Below are 23,336 nucleotides of genomic sequence, written 5' to 3'. Positions count from 1 at the left end.
ATTAACAATCCATTCACCCCACTAGGTTTTTAAAAACTTGTTTCAAGAGTGATACATGCAAACACATTCACAATATGAATTTGTTTTTAAACTTAAATCATCTCAAAGCTTAAATCAGTTAATTAGTTTTTCATTTTCAATATATTTTCAAGAGTTTTTAAGGAGGCAAAAAAGGCAAAAACGGCCAATTTGAAGTGAATGAGACGACATTTCATATTTTTCCGTCTATCTGCTTGACATTTTGGGGTAATCAAAAGTTGCATTACAATCGGGCTTATGACGTTGGGCTATGGTGAAAGTGATAGACAAGGATTGTCTACCAATCAACGATGGGGATTTTTACTGACGCTTCGTCCACCTCCTATATCAGCCAATCATTAATTAGTGAGGGCTGGGCCTGTGACGAGAGGGTAGCAACAGTTGCCCCGGTGAAGACAAGGCGCCATAGTCACGGTAGTCCTGGCGACAAGAGCCAAGCAACGGGAGTCAACAATAACAACCTAAATCTAAGGGAAAACTTGAACAACTTTTAAGGACAATTCTGGGATAAACTAAAGGTGACAAAGTACTATATTTCAGAATTTTATTTTATTTACTTTCTATTATATATGTCTGGCTGTTTGTACATTCTTCGGCGTCAACGTGGAATAGGTCGACAGTGACGGTGATGGAACTGGTTGCTAGCTTCTCTCCAAACGCAGACGGTTGTTATGGCGATGTCAGATCTTTGATAAGAGCACAAGATGGCGGGTGCGTTAGGTAGTGCCAAGCATACTTTTTAGTCTAATTTCTTGAGTCCTGTTTTGGACAGTTTTGGCTATGACTAAATTGTTATGACACTATACTGGTGGTGGTCTTCGACCTATCGACAGTCCCACCCGAGCGACTAGCAGCTAGCAGAGTTAGCTCTTTCACGTCACAACTCAACGTGAGCGGCTAGTTAGCTGTGGAGCTATCACTGTCGTTTTTTCAACTCACTTTTCAGCGAGCCACGCAGAAACATGAAACTCCGAGAAACACGTTTGATTGATCACGAAAGTTATTGGAGTTAAATCTACAGCAGCTGAGATATTATTGTAATATTTTAAGGTCTTATTAAGACTTTGTAAAAGTTTCTAGTCTGTCTGCTGTCGAAGGTCACTCCTGTGAACACGGTGTGCTTGATGATCTGATTGTCTTTTTTTGCTGTACATGTGTGTGCAGGATCCTATGGCAGGATCGGTGTCTTTAACAGTGGGGTGTCGAAAAACCACTAACTGGCATTGGTTCAATGATTGGTACAATATTATTTCCATTGGTTGGTATCTGACCGACTTTACTTTTATTTTAGCTGAGTGATTTAGTTGTTGACTTATTTGAAACCCTCTGCCAATGCTCATTGCACTTTGGTTTTGAGCCAGTACTATTGGTTTCTAACATTGTTTTTCAGTCAAATTAATTGGTCATAAACTGCTTGACGTCAAACAAAATCCTTACTTCCTCCTTGGTTGTACTACACTCTCAGGCGCCCACATGTGAGCCCTTACACAATTATGAGCCTTTACACTCGTGACACAAAAATAAAGAAATTGGAAAAATAAGCCAACCAAAGTTTTTTTTTTTTTTTACGTACATACATGGCACTTTGGTTAATGAGTGCCTCCTGTTTTTTTATCCACAGATTGAGTGCCTCAAAGCTTTAGTTGCTATGGCAACTTCTGGATACTCAGAAGACCTTCAGCCTCAGCAGACCAACACAGTTACCATAGCAACAACTGCTTCCACCACACCCTCATCTTCAAAGACAGCACACTTCCTGCCCGACATCCCACCGGCCTCAGGAACCATTGCATCAGTAAACCAATCAGCCACCGCCTCAAAAACAGGACAAGATGCACTTTGTTCTCAAACAACGCCCACCCAGGCCCAGAGCCAGAAGGCAGCAGTTCTGACCACCCCCTCACAGCACTATGTAACCCCTGAGATCCAGGCCACTGCAGTCCAGAAGAGTAATGGTCAGAGCAGCTCACCTCAGTACATCATAGTGACTGTGACAGGTAAGAAACAAATGATGGAAATATGTACTTTGTAAACACACATACACACGCACACATTCACAGATAGATGCACCATATGTTTTCTTCTCAGTTAAGCAGCAGAAAGACATGAAAAGTAGTCCAGTCTGCAGTTCTGAGAAAAAGGAGGCTTGGTCCTGATTTGAAATTGATGGCCACCTGCCTGGAGACTATAGCCTCTGTGCAAGGGATCTGCAACGTAGCCACTGGGCCAAATTAGTGCCCCAGGACAACTTCAGGATAATGAATGTGGTCAGTTCCTAAATGAATAATAAACTTTGAACAGGGTCTGGAAACTTAAATATTGAATCAAAACTTATAGACATGGGGTATAAACAGTCGGAGAGTTTTATTGATTTCATTACTTACGTCTCATTACTTTCTAACTATTCTACAAAGTAATAGTTAGTATTAAAACATGTTAAATTCTAAACATTTTGAGCAATACTTTTTCAGCTAAGTGAGCTTAAAGAGGAAAATCACCTACAATTTTCGCCTTGTTTACTCAGTCATAAAAGTTTTAACAAAGGAATTTGTGAAATGTAGTTCCTCTTTGTTTTGGTGTAGTTTTAGCTGACACATATTTTTTATGACATATCTACATAAGAGGTATGATATATTTGCATAAGAGGTAACCTCCAGACTAAATTTTTTTCAACAATCAGCATTTATGTGATATCGATTAGGGGGATTGTTTTTTGGTGGTTTGTTTTGGTTTGTTTTTCTACCTTTAAGCAGCATTATTACATTACTCACCAAAGATCATCACAAATCTTTACCATGACTGAAAACACATCCCTGTAGTCAGCCTGTCTGGCTGGAGAGTGCATACATTATGAGGACAAACAGGCTGATGGACTTCCGCAAGGTTGGTTGCTAGGCAACATACTCCCAAATGTAAGCGTGTGGATGTGTGATGGATGGATTCTGACTTCTTTCCTGCTCTGCTGCTCTTGTCTTATATAAATGCAGGTGCTAATGATGTTTTTCTTTTTATATTAAACCAAATTGGCCCAAAGTCTAATTCCTGCAGTGTTTCAAAACGACTGAATAAGCCAGTTTCTATGGTAGCTAATCTGATGTGTGATTACCAGGCTTTGGAACTTGATTGTACATCAGACCAAATTAGTTTGGGTCACATCAATCAAAAATTATAATGTTCCAAATGTATCCTTAGATAGAGAAATGCTTGTTTATAAAGTACCAGTACATTTAAATTTGTGAAAATGTCAACTAGAGAGAATGATTCAGAATGATAGCGCCTGTATGGACATTTAAATTTAGGAGCTTCTATTCATAGATCCCTTTTCCAGCTGGTATCAGGTAACACTGTGCACTTTCACCCAGAGAGAGAGACTCACAGGTCTGTGGCTTGTCCCATTGCTATGGAAGACTGAGTTAGTGTGCGTCTGTGTTCTTACATCCAAAGTTTTGTGTTATCTGTTTGCCTCATTCAGTTTCAGCTTCAGCTTCTTCATAAGAAAAAGAAGAAACAGATCATTTCCTCAACACTGTTTCACGTGCGCCCCTTTCAGCAAAGATAGTGGAGATGCAAGATGTCTCACCCTTCAGGCATTTGGAGAAACATTTTTTTTCCATGCACAGGGTGAAAGGCTGTGCAATGATGTCACTAACAACTCCTATACAATTATGATTGTTGTGGACTGATGTCACCCCCTCTTGTAAATAAACACAACAAATGGATTCAGTGTTAGTGATAATCTCATGTCATGACAAGGTGTGGTACCTATGTGAACTCAGTTTTATCTACATGTTCAGCTGGTTGGTTGTTGTTGGGTTGCATTGTTTGTTTCTTCTGGTCTTAGCTGTGATGGTTGGGATTCTCAAGGAATTAAAATCTCCATAACTTGTTACTGTCTTTGACAGAACACTGTTTCTATACATGATGTCTAGTTACAATATATCATAAGTTATTTATTGTTTTGGGGGCTGGCGTTTGAAGGAAATAAAACTGATCAAAACTGGCAGCTTTTGACTTTCCAAACGGCTTTGAGAAATAAGTAAAAATCAAAATTCAGTGACATGTCCATTAGTAATAATCAAACACGGGTTTGTATTAGAACAATACATTTATCACAGTACAAACACTTTCAGGAAAATGTTTTCTCAAATAAAAAGTACGGGAAGAAGACATGGGGCATTTTCCGCTCCCCTCCCGCTCACCTGTCATCCTCTTTTTCTTCCTCTACCCATCATCCCTCACTTCCCTCTCTCATTTGATCTGCATGTTTACAAGATGGAGGGATTTCTCTCTCCATCTGGGGAGATTAGCTGTCCAAGGCTGTTCTTCTACAATGCAACATATATGGATGAGAGGGCAGCTAGGCAGACACACTCATCTTTTTCCTGCTCTCCAGTTTAAAGATTAGCTAGTCACGGGATGTTCTGCTCAGGCTGTTACTATGATTTGGAAGCAGTTTGCTGTGAGTATTGAACTTGTGCTAACAGTGGTTGGCCTTGCTGGGGAATTTGTTGGATTGTTTGATAAAAGACATCTTCTTCCCTCTGCCTTTACTAGATGACTCTGTTCACTCCAATGACAGTCTGTCAGAGTCCAGTCCACCTGCCACCAGTGCTCAGGGGATCCAAACAGTGCAGAACACCACGCAGGTAAGAGGCATACATCTCCACATTGGAGAGCATGTCACACTGAATGATCGAAAATCTTAAAAATGGTCTGACACTTTGGCTTTTCTTTTACCAGCAGAGGTCAGTGTTACAAGCAGCCAAAAGGATTCAGACTGGCCATATCAACAGTCTGCAGCACATTAACCAAGAGGTAAACCAGCATTTCTTGTTTTGTTGAATATATATTTATATAAAAAATAGTCTCTACTTGATCCTTTGTGTGGATTTTTTAAATTTGGGCTCAAATCTAAACCTCTTTAAATTTGTTTTGTTTGACCCTGTGCTTGCAAACCCTTCTAACTTTACTCAAATGTTTCCCCCTTTTATAGCCCACATCATAAGACTCTTATCTTGATGCTGGTTTTATTGTTCATTAATAGCTATAGGGCTAATCTTATTTTAGTATCAAAATGTGTCAAAGGTTGCCAAACAGCAAGTTTGCAGGCTACTTGGAGCTTAAAACCAACAGAAAAGTTTTTTAAAAAATCGCTTAGGTGTCTAACAACTCCAGGGTGTCCGCAGGGTCTTAAAAAGTATTAAAAGTTGATAAATCAATTTTGGGAAAATTAAGGCCCTAAAAAAGTATTAAAAATTCTTAATTGTGGTTTTATGAGGTATTAAGTTGCATTGGTATTCAAGCTTTGACCCAAAAAATATCCATAAATATTTATTTTCCTCCTTGCAATTGTCCCCTGATTGGGACGTTAAACATTCAGCCGATAAAGTTCTAAAATAGAAGAGAATAGAAAAGAATAGAGTTACTTTATTGATCCCAAACTGGAAAATTATTGTGTTAACATCAGAAATCGATGGAGTCAGTAGAAAAATACAAGAATAAAATAATAAAAAAAAAATACATAAAGACTCTAGTTACAATAAAATACAACAATAAGGACTGTGAGCGTTATAAACACCAGCTATAAATTAACGTCATTTCTAGTTTCATGGAGAGAAATTAAATACAACATTAAAGCAAATCACAAAATCTCCGACACATGTCCTAAATTTTAAAAATGATTAAATAATTTCTCATTTTCTTCAGCAAGTTGGCCTTGAATAACTGCTGTTTCTTGTTGTGGGAGTGTGGATAAACCTGCCTTTAGTTTCATTTGTTCTTTCAAGCTTTATTCCTCCTCAGCTAACAACATTTCTGTAAAAATGTAAACTACAACTGTTAAAAAGTGGATGCCAACAACAACTGAAAGTTGCGATAAAGTCTTAAAACTTTTTTAAAGGTTTTTAAAAAAAAGTCTGAAAAAGGTATTGAAATCAACCTCAGGATTTTAGCATATACCCTGAACTCAGTTGCATGTTTTGTGCAGAAAACAGAGAAACAACAGGCAGTAAAGCAGAGCATGTTGACCAGATATCCGATTTTGATTTGGACAAAGGGCAAGCGTATTATATCCTTGTGTTATGACCTGCAGTTAGGAAAATGGTTAGACACACAAAACAAGTCTCTTATTTGTTACTTGCTAAGAATGATGATGACGATGATGATGTTGATGTCAAACAGTAAATCAATAGTGCAGGCTTGGCCAAAACAACAACTCTACTGAAAAAGTAATTAAGGAAGAGCGTTAATGTACAAAGACTCACTCTTTATTAAGTTTCTGTTTGAAAAAAGTTTAAGCATCTTTTGGCTCTTTGTTTTGGTTTAACTTTTTCAGACTCCACTTTTTTATTTAGCAGCAAACAGGCAATTTAAAAAAAAACACATCAGATGTAAGTGCCTCTTATAGAGTTTAGCAGCTGAAAGTCGAAGTCTTTCTAAAACAAGTTATCGTAGGAAAAGCTAAAGGAGAATTTGTGACTTGGTTTGTTGTTGTTGTTCAGGTGGAGCATGTGTACACTGGCCAGGTGCAGTATGTGGATGGAGGAAGGGGTGGAGATGCAACATTTACCACACCCACCATGTGAGTCCATCAGAAAGCACAGGGATCTGAAAGCCACTCTGTCACACATTTAGTGACTTTCTGTTGTGTTCTGTGCATTTATGAGTCTTTGTTTGTGCCTCTACGAACTTTCTTATGTTTAGCCGATCCAGCAGCTACCCTTTCTCCGACTCACCCATCTTCTCCCAGACTCCTCCTCCCTCCACTTCCACCTACTTCGAAACCACGCCCACTTCAGAGTCTGACCTCAGCGGTGCTGTGACCTCGCAGTCGGTTTCTGTGGCAACAGCAGGAGCCAGTGGTGGAGCAGCAGCAGGTGGAGGGGGCTATGTTCTTCAGGGAGGTTATGTGTTAGGGGGAGGAGGAGGTGGAGGAGGAGGACAGAGTTACGCCAGTCCCAACTCTCGTGCTCCACCTGCTACAGTGAGTGGTTCAAACAAAAATGGTTTTATATTTCAGTTGATCCAAGACACTGCAGATGTAAAAATGTTCTCCTTCTGTAGGTGCAGTGGTTGTGTGATAACTACGAGGGGGCAGAGGGGGTGAGTCTACCCCGCTGCACTCTCTACTACCACTACCTGCTGCACTGCCAGGAGCAGAAACTGGAACCCGTTAACGCTGCATCCTTTGGCAAACTCATCAGGTCCGTCTTCATGGGTCTACGTACACGAAGATTAGGGACAAGGTATGCACGCTTTGCACAAACATGCTGTTATTGGAAAGTTGAGTATATGAGAGCACTGCCTTTACATGTCATACTTGTGTTTCAGGGGAAACTCCAAGTACCACTACTATGGTCTGAGGATCAAATCTGGCTCCCCCCTCCTCAGACTGATCGATGATCAACAGCACATGGCTATGAGGCAGCAGCCGTTTTCACAGAAAAACAGGTATAAACACACAACCTGGTTTATGTAACCAAGGTTTTTATAGTTGAAGTATCGTAGAAGTTTTTGATTTGACATTTTGTTTCTTATTTCACTTGAGTTTAATTTGACGTTTGCCAATCATAATGCATAAATATTTCATCTATAATTTTTCATTATAATTTTATTTTACCTGGTTTTGTAAACCTACATGAAAGTTCCAGTTAGTTATGTTTTTGCAAAACTTTCTTTCTGTTCAGTTTACTATTTTAATTTTGTAGTGTTCATCAAGGATCATTATTAGTAACTTGTTTACGCAGAGTAAAATTTTGCACAGTCACTTTAAAGTGCCAGAAGTGTTGAAATGACCCTTTAAAGCAAAAGTTTTGCTTACTGTGCTACTTTTTTTTCTTTTAAGAGCGTAAAGTATAAAGTAAGCTCTGTCCTCCTTGGTGACTGTCTCCTCTATGTCTCGCTGACTGATGGGTACTCTGTCCAATAGGATGAAGCCAGTTCAGAAGACACAGGGAATCACCAACGGGACATCAGGGGGGATGGCTCAGCAGCAAGCAGCAGCACTCTGTGACATTTCAGCGCAGGTGCAACAGTATCAGCAGTTTCTTGGTGAGTATTACCTGGACTCTCAAAAATGTTTATCTTTTTGATGCAGAAAAACTTGTCCACTTGTTTGAGTTCACTGTTGATTATTTTTGAGTAAAAATCTGACTGTAGCTTCCCTCTGCTTTTCTGTATTTTTTTATAGAAGCTTCCAGGACACTACCAGACTTTGTGGACATTGATCTGCAGGATCATACCTTGCCTGATGGGATTCTTTTGGAACACCTCAAGGCCTTTCAGACTCTGTACAGAGAACACTGTGAGGTAGACAGTTACAAACAAACACATTGATCATAGACCCGTATGTACTAGAAACACAGGTTAAAAGTAATGAATGAATAACAGTATACCTGCTCAAAGACCTGACAGTTTTAAACACCTCTGCGTTTTTTGTTTGAACTCTACAGGCCATACTGGACGTGATGGTCAACCTTCAATTTACTCTTGTAGAGACGCTGTGGAAATCCTTCTGGAGGTTCAGCCAGAGCAATGACACAGAGTCTCTCAACCTGTAAATGTTGCCTATTACTGAAACTGATGAATGAATATCATTCACACATTAGATATGAATTGCTGAAACTGAGCCAGAATTGTCTCATGTTCCCCTCAAGGCACAATGAGTCTGAGAAGCGTTTACCCAAATCGTGTCTGGTGGTGCTGTGTAAGTTTGAGCCTGTGCTGCAGTGGACAAAAGAGTGTGACAACCTGCTGTACCAGACTTTGGTGGAAATCCTCATCCCTGATGTTCTGAGACCCATCCCCAGTGAGTTTTTTGATTCTGTAAAAATCAAAACAAGCCGTTCAGTCCAGCATTGAATGACAAACTTACAAACTCCTGCCACAGGTGCCTTAACTCAGGCCATTCGAAACTTTGCCAAAAGCCTGGAGAGTTGGTTGTCAGGTGGAATGATGAACATCCCAGAGGAAATGGTTCGCATTAAGGTATGTTTCATAGCATTGGATAGATCAATGCTTTATGGTGAATCTGGTGATTAAAAACCTAAGACCCCTGACTACAGTTATCCTTAATTACTCTTCATGTTAGTTAAAATCATCAATTAATCATTTAAGTTGTTTTGCCATCAGAAGACTGTGCTACATAACAGAGTCTTTGCAGCTAGAGTAAGTCTTTCAAGTACACATGCTGAACATATAACACATGCACACCCGAGAAAAGTTGCTTCTTAGGGATGTCAAAAAAGTGGCAATGATCTTAAATGCTACATTGATGTAATTTGACATCCTGGTGTTGGAATGACAAAGATTTTGTCATTTTACAGTCGCTGTCGTATCTTTAAGCTGCTATACACTCCTTTCACAGCAGTTATAAACGTGCACATTTGGTACATTTCAGCTCTCTATAGTAACAAAGAGAGTGTCAAAGACTATCTGCTGCACTGTGTCCATGGTAAATCCCTCTGCTTACTGACAAGAGACACTCACTTACAACGACAAAATGAGTTACAGCACATCATGTGTTCCCCTCAAGGCCAATAACACAACAGTGGTTCAAACAGCAGCAGAGCAGTTTCTGCATGGATTTTGTTTTTTTATGCGACTGATCAAAAGCGGAATAGTTAGTTTGATGAAAACACTCTGATTCTCTTCATTCTCTTTCCCCCTATCCTGCAGGTGGTGTGTGTATGCTCTTTCTCCCAGACCTTGCGCCGCTACACCAGTCTGAACCACCTGGCTCAAGCAGCACGTGCCGTCCTTCAGAACTCAGCCCAGATCAACCAGATGCTCTCAGACCTCAACCGAGTGGATTTCACTAATGTACAGGTTGGTTTAAGTGCTGCTCCTTCTTTTGTGTCTCTGTCTCTACCTGGGGAGGTGTTTTTTGTTGCAACACACAGAACATTAACCCTCCCTGTTGTGTCCCCTTTAGGAGCAGGCCTCCTGGGTGTGTCAGTGTGAAGATCGTGTTGTACAGAGGATAGAGCAGGACTTTAAAATGACTCTGCAGCAGCAAAACTCTTTGGAGCAGTGGGCCACGTGGCTGGATGGAGTGGTCTCTCAGGCCTTAAAGCCGTACGAACACAACACGGCTGCTTTACCAAAGGCTGCAAAGGTTTTTCTGCTCACCTGGTCCTTCTATAGGTGAGTGCAAGAAGTATCACACTTCATTCAAGCATATTTGCCTCTGTGCTTTCGATTAGTTAACCAACTGCTTTCACAACAGCTCCATGGTGATCCGGGACCTCACTCTACGCAGTGCTGCCAGTTTTGGTTCCTTTCACCTGATCCGCCTGCTCTACGATGAGTATATGTACTATCTGATAGAGCACAGGGTGGCCCAGGCCAAAGGGGTGACCCCCATTGCAGTCATGGGAGAGGTATGTATCAAACAGCTGCTCATATAGATCCGTCTACACTTAGTGACTTATAATACTAATGAATATACACTCCTCTTTCTCTGTCACAGTTTGCAAGCACACTCAAGAGCCGAATCTCCCCGGACCTGGAGAAAGGTAATACCGATGTGTGTTTTAAGGATAAGTTAGCCTCTCTCAACAGTTTGCTTTATGCCTTTTCAATGTCTTTTTTTGCCAGAAGAAGAAGAAGACGATGATGAAGAGGAAAGCGAGGAGGAGACAGGAGATCTGGTGCTGCAGTCGAGCTCTCTGAGCGCTGTCAGTGAGGAAAAGGAGCCGGTAGAGCCGCCTGCCAAGCAGCCAAGGAAAAGCCTAAATCTTCACCCTCTGACTGGGAGCCACAGCACGCCACCTTGAAATCTCATATTTATAAGACCGTGCACACACACATATACCCTAAGTTTGCCATCATGCCATCTCATTTTGTCAACTTGTGTATGCTTCTTGTTTGTTGATCATGTGTGTGGTTGTTTTGTGTGTGAGTGCGCGCATCATGTGAAAAAGTGGGAGAGTCTGTTTGCCAATTTTTGTGCTGCCATTTTTTTCCTGTTGCCTTTGCCTGATCATCCACAGCCCTTCCTTTCAGTGTCAGTCACTTCAGCCCAGCTGAAGCTCCACACTGTAGAGAGATATCATCTTGAACCCCCCATGTCCTGCCTTAACCACTGACCTGAGTGCTGTAAAGAGATGCTCTGTCATTTTGTCATTCACCTTGCCTTTTAAAGCTTTAACTATGCAGGGGGAGATGGATTTTAGTGAATGGCACCATCTATACTCAACCTTTCTTAACCCATCAGGAATGATACTGCACCATGTTGTAAGGAGGGGGATATGAAGTGACAGGAATATGCCATACTTTCTTTTTGTACTTGTTTGTTTTCCTTTTGACCATTTAACAGATACCCTGTGCCTTTGAAGAGATTATATGCCTGAAAAAAAAATCTGTATTCTATATATTACGTAACGGTGCATTAATAAATGAAGATCCTGTGAAGTACAGTAGTCTTGGTGTGGTCATGAAGTTTTACTGAATATTAAAAAAAAAGACTTGAGATGGTGACAATCAGCTTTGATGTGACGGTTTCTGCTCAGTTCGCTACTCCTCAGTCATCCTACTTAATTTTTCATCATCTATCCATTCTTCATAGTCTTCATCCTCTGTGTTCATGTGTCACTCCTCCATGCTGCTTCAGAGATGCAGCGCAAGCTGAACAGCCAAAGCCTTTCCCATCCTATCAACAGCACTCACTACAGTTTATGTGGCACCCTGTGGTACCACCTCGGTAAACCAGTCACAGCTCTCTTTAACTTTTTGTAGTGTAAAAGTTTCTTTTCTTTCCCCAGAAATCAATGTGGAATATTTTGTAGACTGACCCTTTATTATGTACTTTTTGTCAACACAGTTGTATTTCCAAAGTATTTGTATGTTGTTGAACCATTATTGCCTTAAGAAATGTTCTTGTGTCCAGCATCCCCATGAATGAGCTCTATTTTTATTGTGATGATGGACCAGTGATGTGAATATGAAGAAAACGCCAACAGATATATGGAATGTATGATTTAAAAAATGTCAGCAAAGTGCACATCACTACAGTGGTCTGACTCCACAGAGCAGTTTTATTGTGAAAGGCCAGATTTAAATGTTCATTTGTTATACAAATGAACATTTAAATTCTGACTTGAAAAACCAAAACAACAGCTGACAGCTACGTCACAACCATAAAGAAATAGGACTAATGTGCTGTATGCCCATGTTTGTATGGCTAAATCTTATGTGATTGTGCTCCTCTTTATGTGATAAAGACCTTTAAACATGTGATCAAAGTGTAAGTATTATTTTTATTACCCCCTCTGTGCTGGATTACGCTTTCTTCACATGAACTCTAAGGCATTGTAGCAAACTGCTTCTCTGTCAACAAAAAAAAGGTAAAAAGCACCAAAATCACTTGAACAGAAATTTTTTTGGACCTGCAGTTCCCAAACTTTTCAGGGGTGCACCCTTGCTGTGTGTATGCACTGATAAGAAAACCCAAATATGGACAAACAAAAAAAGTTCTAGGAATCTTAATTTAGTTAATTTAGTTGACAGTAATACATTTATGCTCAAGTTGTTTAATGGTTTCCTGCCGTCCTTAGCTTCAGGTTAGAGTCAACAAAGATATGTTTGCAAGGTTTCTTGTTAAATCCAACCTAAATTTTTGCATTTGAAAAAAAGTTAATGAAATTGCCATGGCAATTGATTTTGGAAAAGCATTTCACAACCTTCACTTTGTGAAGCTCTGAGTTAGATTGGCTGCATCTGAAACACCCACTTTAGTCAAGGAAGACACTGCAGCCCAAGAGTCCAAAACTCAGTGAAAGGGACCCTAATTCCCTCACACTTATTGAGTTATTCATGAGATATGAAAATAAAACACTTCTGATTATTTTTCAAGGTGTTTTTATGCCCTAACTTAGAGGATAGGTAGGCAGAGCAGCAAAGTAAGGAGAGGCATGATAAAAAGGTCAAATCTGAATCCAGAGTGCTTGAAATAAGAACTGTAGCCTCTGTACATGGGGCTCATAATTAAACTACTGAGCTTAGATGGCATACCACGTGATTTTAACATATCATATGGTAAATCTCCCCCTATAACATCTCCAACTGCAGGGTGCTGGCATAGCTTAGTGATCTAGGTTGCATGCCCCATGGAGCAAGCCCCTCAGTAATTTTTTAAGCTTTTGCACTGTTTTCACACCTCAAAGAGCTTTTTGAACTGAAGTATTCACAAGAATTCAACAAAAACAAAGGTGCACATATCTCTGGAATTAAAAAAAAATCAATCTGACCTGAACACACATCTAAATTATATCTTATTAAATATGGTCTGGTAGAGCACCTTGAGGAACACCACTAATCCTTGATATTATGAATAGAGTGGAGAAGTGTCTAACAGTTTCTCTACAGTGGCACCTGCTCATGAACTGGATGTGTCAGGCAGAAATTCTGTATGATGTGGTGAGCGTTGTGTTGAAGGAAAACAGGGTAATCCTAAAGGGCCAGTTGTTCAAATAATTTAATCTGGAACAAAATGATCTGGATTTGGAAACCCCATTTTATGCCATTTTGATTTTATTTTTACTTTAACTCGGTGAAGGGCCTCATTGGTAGACTATGTTTACTTTATTTACTTTGTCACTGTAAAAGTTTAACAGGCCAGATGTAAAATATATACAAAAGTAAATACACTAAATTATACAAATGTATTATTTGACCAATTTTAAAGTTTTACTTTGTTTTCTATCTGAAATCCACCTTGAAATCCTGCCCCCTGTTGGGATCACAATAATCCTGTAATCCTCCAGTAAAGTTTTGAACAACACAAACTGATCCATATTAAAACGAGGATTGAATTACGTGATTTAATCTGATTTCAAAATTCAAAACAACCCATTTCCAAAATGTACCAATCCAATGACTGAAATTTAACTGGGTTACCTTTGAAAAACTGGCCCAAGGGTGTGAGCAGCTCTAAGATAAGTCTATGAAAATTAAATGAGCTACAAGACCATGGACGGCCAAGACTCACTGATGCTTGTGGGGTGAGGGATCCTTCCCATAAGGTCCAAAGGGTCAGACTAGACTCTGCATGCGTGTAGATCTTAATACAAGAGGCAAACAAATAGCTTTTGAAGATTTTATTTTACCAAAATATTCAAAGAGAACAAATTCTTGCCTTAATGCCAGTTAACATAAAGCGTGATACCATCCAGCTGCATGGATAAATCAAACTAATCCCCCATGTCATGGACAAATGTTGAAGAAAACATGTCAACATGTTCACTTTGAATACTGCAGCATTACGAATGTACACAGCCAGACAGACTGGTCCAGAACAGGTTTGGAAAAGACCTGTTCAAAAGCAGCAGAATCTGATGAATCACACATAGCACACGCACTCATACACACAGTCCCTCACACACACACACACACTCTGGATGAAATACCTTTGTGAACATCACACAGGTGCAGATATTACATACGCTAAGCAAAGGACACAAGCACAAGTAACACAAACTACAATAAAAAGTTAACATTTTCTGTATGAAAAACAAAAATGATCAAAACTAGAACTAAAGTTCAGTCCAGCTCTTGGTTTTGGTGTTATTTTTAGCATTAAAAAAATATGAAACTTATAAATTTAACACAGACAAACTAAAAACGTCTTTACAGTATCTCTTTTAGAGTTTTCTTATCTCAGTTTTATTTTTCCACTTGTATAAACTACATATTAGATCCGTTAACGTATGCAGCTATACTCAGATTGAAACTGAGCCTCATGGTGGTGTAAGATCCTGTTGGCATGCACCTGTAGATGTTTTTAAGGCGCTCATCTTTTTTCAGAGGACAATCCAGGTACAGCGGTCACTATCAGCCAGAACTTGCAGGGATGAGCCTGTAGGTGAGAAATTGACTTTGACTGAATCATGTTTACCCACATAAAGACATAAATCAAAGACTAAGTTTGCAGACTGTCATTGATGGACTGAGACTAGGCCTGTCACGATAACAAATTTTGCTTGACGATAATTTTCCAAAATATTATTGCCGATAAACGATATTAATGTCAATATTATTTTGATTTTTTTTTTTTCATTTTTTTCATTGATGTAATTATGATAAATGGGACAATAAAGTGAGTACACCATATCAAAAGCAAGAAACTTTAATTTCTTAAGAGTATTTAGCTGTAATTAAAAGGTCAGGATCTTTTAAATAAAACAAAAAATATAATAAATTTAACAAACAAGAAAGAGAAAAAAAGTACAATGAAAATGAAATAGACTCTCTTTTAAAAAAAATACATGTCAATGAAAATAATTAATACTAATCAAAAACAATAAAACATAGACCCTGGGGGTATTCCACGAAGCTGGCTAAAGAAGGCTGGGCTATCGCCGGTAAGCGTGGCTTGAATAAGCGGCCACTTTAATCTTAGCTGCAAGTCGTTCCACTAACGAGGCTCAGCTGATTTTCAGAGACGCTTATTCAAGCCAGGCTGATCTAAGCTGCGGCTAAGCGCGCGTCCGCGGTAGATAAAAAGCCCCGACGTGTCGATTGTCGAAATGACCAAATCATGTCAAAACCGAGAGCGGAGATGTTTCCCTCAGCGGAGAAAACACTCCTACATGGAGTCGTATGATGACCACAAAGTGAAAATCACATAAAAGGGTGACACGGTGGCAATTAATAAAGCCAGAGACGCTGCTGGTTCAAGAATGTCATACTTATGTGTCAAATCAACACTGACTGTTTCTGCTGAGTTTGATGACCCTTTTTCTTCTCACTCTGAAGCTCCTCACACTGCTGTGGCTCAGAGGAGATTCTTCTTGATTAAATTAAAGCTGTTCATATATATAGGCCTATATACTTCATGGGGTGATGTTTCATCAAACACTGACTAAAACAGCAGAAAAAGACATGTAGATGAGATGTCATTTTTTTTTCTTATTAGAGATGATTCAGCTGTCAGATGAGATGTGTCAGTGATACAGTGCCCTATATTTAAATAAGGAGGAAGACACAAAGTTATGTCACCATGTGGAATCACCTTTACATTATCATCATGATCAGAACGGACCGCCGGTAACGGAGGGTATTTCTATGGAAAATTGTGGCTGTTGTCACCTTTTATATCATAAGACAATTTGTGCCTTTATTCTGTTATATGTTGACTGTACTTTGAGGGTGACAGAAGAAAGAAAATCGTTATTTCAAATAGTTACCACAAGTGGGATCGAGCCCACGCCGCAATCAAAGCATGGATCACCGTGCGTTTGTGCCCTACTCTCTAACCTCTCAGCCACCAACTTTCCTACCGTACAGTTAGACAGTCTAGTATCTGACATGTCTTGACTCACGGTTATTCCAGTCTAGTATAACTGGGGGCGGTTCACCTGTCAAAGGATCACGCAGGTGTCCTAAAGCGAGCTCAGGGAAGACGGAAACCTCCCGTGGAGCTGAAGGACAAAAGCTCGCTTGATCTTGATTTTCAGTATGAATACGGACCGTGAAAGCGGAGCCTCACGATCCTTCTGACTTTTTGGTTTTTAGCAGGTGTCAGAAAAGTTACCAAAAGGTCTCAGTTTATGTTTCTGAACAAGAACATCATCTATTACAGATATAGATTAATTTAATGTGACACCTGCAGTTCACAAGGCGTCTTTTAGAAGCCGGTCTGACCTTCTCTGAGACGCAGCTAAGGTAAGCCTGACGTTTAGCCTGACCGGGACCAGGCTAGTCGCACTGACTAATTTACCATGGTTACCAAGCCACGCTAGCCCTAAGCCTCGTTTGTGGAACCCAACTCTCGCTAAAGTTAGCGCGGCTAACCCAAATAAGCCAGGCTTTGAGCTAAGCCAGCTTCGTGGAATACCCCCCCTGTCTCTAAAGAAAAAAACGAAACTAAAAAAAAAACAACAATAAAAACTATAGCCTAAATAAAAGGGAGTTTATACAGTTCCTGAATTGTTTTTAACATGTACTTTTTCCCCATCAATCCGTACTGTCTGTCAAACATTTTTAACATTTCTGGCTTTCAACCGTATTGAAGGGCTGCATTTCTTTGGCCATGTAGCTGTCTTTGAGCGCTCACCATTTTAATTTCTATTTACTTTGCAGACCAAAAGCCTCAGTAAGAGCGGATTGTCAAAGAACAAGGCTCCGCTGCACCTCCCTCTTCTTCTTCTTCGTCGCCACTATTTTCAAACAAATGTGACATACCAGCTCGTTGGTGTTCATGAGCTCACTTTTTGTTCTTTCTGATAAAAAGCAAACTATTCCCACACTGGGACTGTGGCAGGTAGCTTAAGAACAGTATCTTTCGTGCCATCACTCATATTAGCGTGTTTCCTCCTTACCCCTCAGGACGCTCGCTTCAGCACTCTCCGTGCGTACGCGTGAGCAGCCCCGTCGCAAAAGATGCCAAAGATCGCATTTTTGACACATGCTCACTCCGCTATAGAACCTATGCACCCCGATGTTAGGAAAGATAGACGTAGTGAGCCATCTTCTCATTCAGCCTCTTTGTTCGAAAGAGAGGAGGAAAACGAACATGCATGCCACTGTCAGTTTATCGAGGCTGGCAAACTTACCGAGGACGTTTTTATTTATCGTTCGGTTAATCTATTTATTGATTATCGTGACAGGCCTAACTGAGACCAACAACAATGCTACTGTTGGTTGTTTAAAAGTACTTAACACATATTAAGAGTTGGCAGACGTGGCAAACACTTCATTATTTGTGAGAGGTTTGTGTCAGATCTTAAGACACTGCCTTAGAGAGTAACTCACCTTTGTGTAGAGCTTCATTGGTCATTCGGTTAATGTAGCGGGAGCTGCACTCAGGGACCAACCACTTCATCACCGTGTTCACACAAGACTTCCTGTAAGAGCTCCAAACACTCCCACTGAAAGGAAGGACACAAAGATTTAAGATTATTTTCAACTCTAACTTCACAGTAAGGTAGTGTACATTTTAAATACTTTTCATCACCGTGTGCTTTGATCAAAACAAACATGTTATTTTTACATTGGATAGTTATACATTATGGCCTAGAAAGAATAAAGACACTGATCAACACTTATTTTCAACCAGGAGCTTCTGCGAGTGAATGGAAGTGAAATAAGTGAAAGAGAGAGTAGTGGTCAATCAACATGTGAACAGTGTTCAGAGTAAGTGGCATTAAAGCCAAAAATTGAAATTATTTTCTGATTTTTTACAGCGGTTACCCTCTTAAAAGCTTATGAACATTTCCACATCTTTTGACATATACAGGGAAAGAGGAAGGTGCTGGATTTTGTTTGCTTGCAGTTTAAGTCGCACTTCTTTTTGCATATGTCTCTGCCACTCCACTGTCTCAGTCTTTACATCCTTACTTCCTCACATTTCTGGGTTGGTTGCCCTTTGGCATTAAATTCGGTCACATAACATGTTTCTAACTGTTGCAGACAGTAGAGCAGAGGGCTTAGTCCATATATTTAGTATGGTCTCAGACCTACAAATTGTTGACAAGATGCTTCACATCTGGGTTATGATGAGTCAGAGGAAATATCTCCTTGTAGTTATTTACAGTTATAGCAAATATTGTTTTGGTTTTTTTGCCTGTAATCACCACCTAAAGGTAGCCAAATATTGGTGTGTGATTAGTGTATTTTTCTATACCAGCTCTGTGTTCAGGTTGGAAATCAAAAGTAACAAAATTGATCATTCTATGTGTCCAAAAGTTTTTTTTTCTTGTCATGTTACAAAAATGGGTATCGATACTGGGGATACTATTTCCTCACCTGGTCTGACCCTTAACCTCTGTCAGGTCACCAACACCCACAGTGCGACACACTCCAGTGTTCAAGTCCCAGCTGACCTGTAGGTTGGAATGGTAGGTGTTTGGCCTGAAAAATAAAACACAAACAGGTGCAGATTGAGTTTATAGACAGACTGAAAAATGCAGATTGAAGGCTTCAGATTGTTTTGGGTTAAATCAGGAGAAACACCTGCAGTGCTCTTCATCTGAGTTAGAGAAGGCCAGCAACAGCAGACCAATGTTGATCATCACAGTGTTGGTTTCAGGACACACCTGATGCAAAAAAATAAAAAAAAAACACAATCTTTAACTCCAGTATTGAATTAGTCTTCCTGTTTTGATCTCAGCTGAGAAACAGGAAAGGAAGAAGACGTAAGAGGAACAGCTTGTGAAACAACAAGGAAGTGAAGAAAGTAAAGTTTACCTCAGGACTGTAGGTAGAAGAACTGTATCTAAACAGCTGTATTTGCATTAAATGCATTCATTTAACAACAGTGTTGAACCCTGCATGCAATAATCAATACTCAAAACTTGAGCGTCTTGCCAAAGGAGACGTACAGAAAGCAAGGTCAGACAGCAAACCCTCTGAATATAAAAAAACACTACCTTTACCACTAAATCCCAGCTCCAACTGATCTAATTAAAACTTTTAAAGTGCAGGAAACTGTGAAGTACCGAGTGTATGTGAGCATGTGCGCACTGACCTCCAATATCACAACATCATAATCACTGAAGGAGCAGAACTGAGGGGCCCAGGCAGCATCGCTCCGGATCACCTCATTGATGAGATACTCAAAGTCTAGAGTCAGCTGCTCCACACACACACTCTGCAGGAGAGAAACACAGGTTTAAACAAAAACAGCATTTAACAAAGTTAAATTACTAACTACCTCTCCTTCCACATATGATCCACATTTCTCTTGTTTTATGTCACCAGAGACTTTAAACTGAAAGACTCTGTCATAGCAGCTGCAAGTAGCTGACGTGCTATAGAACATATTTGTGAAGTTTTGTAATTTTTTTAATGAGTTGTACCATATTTTCTTATGGTGTGTAAAGTTAATGCAGTCTCTAATGGATCAGGACTGACACGGGTTGCTTCACAACAGCCAATTAACGGCAAGAAGTATGAAGCATCAGATGGTGGTTTTAAGCTGCAATAACAGTGTGACTTACAGTAACTGACTCTCAACAAACAACTACAGGGCACACATAAAAAGGTGCCTCCAACACATTACACACTGAAAAGTCAGGATTTCAGAAATTTGAAAGTGTGATGTTAATTTTAAGGGCGGGGAATCAGAACCTAAACAACTGTAAGCCCCAAAGAGGTGAATGGAGCTACTGATGTCTGTTCAACAAGGACAATGAAGTTACTTACTGATTCAAACTTTGACAAAAGCAGAATAATTTTTAATATCCTTTTAAAAACAGATATGCAGGCACAAAATAACACACCTGCCCATCGTGAGACTCGGTCATGAGCTGAAGGTTTCGCCCCTTTAGATCAGTGACAGTGAAAGGTAGCTGAACTTTATCATCCTCGTAACCTGGTGACACAGGACAAACCAAAAAACCAGAAATTACTTGTTTGCTTCACCTGACAACAGTATGCCAATTTGTCACTCTTTTCAGCTTTCCTCTTCTTCTCACCTCCTGTACTCTGCTCTGCCGCCCCTGGCTGCTGCAGATGGTAGTGCAGCCGAGAATAGTTAACATAACCAGGCTCACTGGGGCTAGTCTCTTGAGATGAGGAAGGGGTTGGAGGGGATGATGGTGATGAAGACGAGGAGGCAGGTGACATCACATGTTCAGTTGGCATTGTCCCACCAGATGTTGGTGTGTCTGGTAACTTAGTCCTTCTCCGAGCCTCCCTGCTCTCATTACAGTCCTCCTCCTCTCTTCTCCTCTCATTAATGTTTGTCCTTTCATCTCCTGGCATCAACCCAACATCTTTTTCAGCACCATCAAATGTTTTCTTTTCTGGTTGACCTTCGTTTTCTTTACTTCCTCCTCCTCCCTGAGCCCGCCTGAAGAGGTCAGCAGCAAACTCCCGCGCTCGCACAGCTGCTTGTGACTGGCTTGGAGATGAGGGAACTGGAGCAGGTCTGCTGGGTGACGGTCGGCTTTCTGGAGATCCCTGAGGTAGTGATGAAGAAGAGACTGAGGAAGTGGAGGGAGAAGATGTGCTGGCTTGATTTGACAGCGTGGTCTTCTTGGAGTAGAGGATCTGTGATGACTGACCCTGTTTACCTGCAGGAGACAATTGAGGAAACATAACTAAAAAGGATTCTAAAAAAAGGATAAAGGAATAACAAAATCCTATCAAATTCCTCTTTTATCTAGAAAAATACAGGTTACCTGGGCAGAGTGAGATGCCACAGGCCACTAGAGAGTAGCTTGTGTTGAGCAGGATGACCTGGTCCTTCTTTAGCTGGAAAGCTGGCTGGAAAGTTGGGAATGGGTACACCACCTGGTACCTGCTGTTGAGCACATAGCCATGCTCCAGACACTCGCCACTTCCTAGAGAGAGAAAAAAGTTCAAATTGTTATGAAAGAAACAAGGTCGCGCTTTTGTTGGTTTGAATGAATGTGTGTGTGTGTGTGTGTGTGTGTTTACCTGTACGTATGGTAGTGGCTGAAGGAACAGGACAGCAGTTAGAACAAGGTTTAGGAGGGGGCATGGAGGCAATGGTGATGTAGATGTCTCTGTTGTTTTCATCACTCATCATTAGGTTCATCAGAACAGAGCTTGAACTGCGTGTGCTGGAAGGAGGAGTCACACATGTATACATAAAAACTCACTGGCTACTCAAACAAAATTTAAGCTTGGATTGAATCAGCTTTGTTTGTTTTATTGACAGTGTGTTTAATAGCCTTACTTGAAGCCAAAGATGACTATTTTTGTGTGGTCATTTGGCCACTCACACACAGTCAAGTACAGGTCACTGTAGATTTCCTCTCCAGCAAATAGGCGTACATGATGGACCTGAGAGGAAAACACACACAAGTTAAATAGAAGGTATCTGCTCTTGGGGTTGATATATACACCATTTCTCCAGTCATGAAAAACAGCTCTATGACCAATTGGGAACCTGCTCAATTTGATACCTTGGAGTTCCTATTTATAAATTAATTTTTCTGTACCTGTTTGAGTCGGCTGTGCAGGTTGAACTCCCACCAGTACAGATGGTAAGTATAGAAAGAGAAATCGTCATCCTCTCCACAGTCGCTGGTGTAAGACAGTACGTAGCGGCCACATTTGGTGAAGCCAAGAAAGATATGTCTGGAACCAAAAAAGTGATGCACCAATGAAACGAATGCCTTCACTTGGACCATATTACACAAAGTAAATTCTCAGTTCAGATTTGATTCTTCATGGCTTTTTAAGTAGGATCCAACTTGGTTATTGTCAGTGAGTATGAGTGTTTCCATGACTGTTTAAATTTACAGTTATAAGGTCCTCCTCCCTGGGACTGTAATGTTAAAATACTGGGAGATCAATATTATGAAACTGTTTTAGGCATTATGCATGTTACTGTTACACTCACCAAAGATGCAACTTGTTCTAGATGTTTACCTATGTATACAGTCATATGCTATGGAAGACAAAAAAGTTCTTAATGACAACAGACCCCTTAACTAAAATAGCAGTCACTAACCCTGCTCTCAGGAACTCCTCACTAACGATGTTCTTCAGTGGGACACACACTCGAGGAGGCAGCTTCCTGAACAGACGCTGGGAAAACTGTCCTGACAGCTGCAGGGCAGACAAGAGAAAATACACCGATATAGACTACAGAGAATTTAGTGATATGTGTGCAAAAAATATTGTACTTAAAGTACTGCGGACATGGCAATTCCAGTGGAGACTGGCATGATATTAAGCCACACAGGACATTTATCCTGGCTCAATTCCAAACAGGGTGATATGCCTGCATATCTGAAGTCTGTAAGATTAATACTATCTTAAGGCTCTAGTTGCACTACTGACATATAAAAGAGTTATGAGTTCCTGCTAATGTCTGGCTGAAGCTAACGCCGACTAACTGAGGCATAAACTGTAGTACCGTTGGCTCAAATAGCCAGCATGCTACCATTGTTTAATCGTGTCTGTGACCTTCTAGGGAAAATCAAACAAACAGAGATTGAATCGGAACACACAGGAGCATTTAATTTTTTCTGACTTGCAGAAACAGCACATAAGCTACCTGTCCGACATCAAATGTTGGTTAGCGTCGAGCTAGTTAGCAACTAGCCGCAGGAGCTACTGGAAACCAGGAGGCTTTAAATCAGCTAATGCCGCAGTGTAATTCCGCCAATCTTTTCGTGTTTTGAACCACACATTGGTCTGATTTGGACTTACCTTCCCACGCATGAGAAGCTTCACGACATGGTCTTTATGCTTTCTTTGAGCTTTCTGTTTGCTATGGTCCTTTTCGGATTTCGAGCTGGGCGCCATCACCCACTGAACTGTTGTCCCTCGTTGAAGTCTGAAGCGCTCTGATTGGCCCACAGAGCGCACGAGACCGCCTT

General features: G+C 40.4%; 2 protein-coding genes across 6 annotated transcripts; one reads left to right on the top strand and one right to left on the bottom strand.

Moving 5' to 3' along the window:
* The first annotated feature begins 419 nt into the window (after positions 1-419).
* On the top strand, positions 420-12,268 carry rfx1b (regulatory factor X, 1b (influences HLA class II expression)). Of its 5 annotated transcripts, none has more exons than XM_074698749.1 (18): positions 420-557; positions 1,661-2,036; positions 4,594-4,685; positions 4,780-4,854; positions 6,540-6,619; positions 6,742-7,021; positions 7,102-7,283; positions 7,369-7,488; positions 7,967-8,088; positions 8,228-8,346; positions 8,490-8,593; positions 8,694-8,845; positions 8,927-9,024; positions 9,715-9,864; positions 9,971-10,182; positions 10,265-10,418; positions 10,508-10,553; positions 10,639-12,268. In XM_074698749.1, the coding sequence occupies exons 2-18, from the start codon at positions 1,688-1,690 to the stop codon at positions 10,812-10,814; spliced, it is 2,511 nt and encodes an 836-aa protein (XP_074554850.1). In that variant the 5' UTR covers positions 420-557; positions 1,661-1,687; the 3' UTR covers positions 10,815-12,268. The 5 variants fall into 5 exon arrangements, with proteins under 5 accessions (XP_074554850.1, XP_074554841.1, XP_074554815.1 ...); XM_074698740.1 differs by having other exon boundaries at positions 4,783-4,854; positions 10,636-12,267; XM_074698714.1 differs by having other exon boundaries at positions 10,636-12,267.
* A 1,887-nt stretch (positions 12,269-14,155) lies between these two features.
* Positions 14,156-23,319, bottom strand: dcaf15 (DDB1 and CUL4 associated factor 15). Its single transcript, XM_074665498.1, has 13 exons — positions 23,167-23,319; positions 22,463-22,560; positions 21,948-22,086; positions 21,683-21,789; positions 21,421-21,566; positions 21,162-21,323; positions 20,454-21,053; positions 20,259-20,350; positions 19,505-19,627; positions 18,991-19,073; positions 18,784-18,888; positions 17,791-17,906; positions 14,156-14,893 (listed from the first exon to the last, which is right to left on the bottom strand). Exons 1-13 carry the CDS (start codon positions 23,260-23,262, stop codon positions 14,838-14,840), a joined length of 1,923 nt encoding a protein of 640 aa, XP_074521599.1. The 5' UTR covers positions 23,263-23,319; the 3' UTR covers positions 14,156-14,837.
* Positions 23,320-23,336: the final 17 nt, after the last annotated feature.

The sequence above is a fragment of the Halichoeres trimaculatus genome, unplaced genomic scaffold (assembly GCF_033239565.1).
Source record: "Halichoeres trimaculatus isolate MK-OKI-2021-1 unplaced genomic scaffold, fHalTri1.1 fHalTri1_scaffold_2, whole genome shotgun sequence".
Taxonomy (NCBI): domain Eukaryota; kingdom Metazoa; phylum Chordata; class Actinopteri; order Labriformes; family Labridae; genus Halichoeres; species Halichoeres trimaculatus.
This window is presented reverse-complemented; position numbering and strand designations above follow the sequence as displayed.

Bases quoted from the DNA above. Each gene is read 5' to 3' on its own strand.
- rfx1b (XM_074698731.1), top strand. From the start codon at position 1,688: ATGGCAACTTCTGGATACTCAGAAGACCTTCAGCCTCAGCAGACCAAC. The intron at 2,037-4,593 runs GTAAGAAACAAA...TGCCTTTACTAG, and splicing joins CATCATAGTGACTGTGACAG to ATGACTCTGTTCACTCCAAT. The intron at 8,846-8,926 runs GTGAGTTTTTTG...CTCCTGCCACAG, and splicing joins TGTTCTGAGACCCATCCCCA to GTGCCTTAACTCAGGCCATT.
- dcaf15 (XM_074665498.1), bottom strand. From the start codon at position 23,262: ATGGCGCCCAGCTCGAAATCCGAAAAGGACCATAGCAAACAGAAAGCT. The intron at 22,561-23,166 runs GTAAGTCCAAAT...TCTGCCCTGCAG, and splicing joins AGCTTCTCATGCGTGGGAAG to CTGTCAGGACAGTTTTCCCA. The intron at 19,074-19,504 runs GTCAGTGCGCAC...TTTTTGCATCAG, and splicing joins ATGATGTTGTGATATTGGAG to GTGTGTCCTGAAACCAACAC.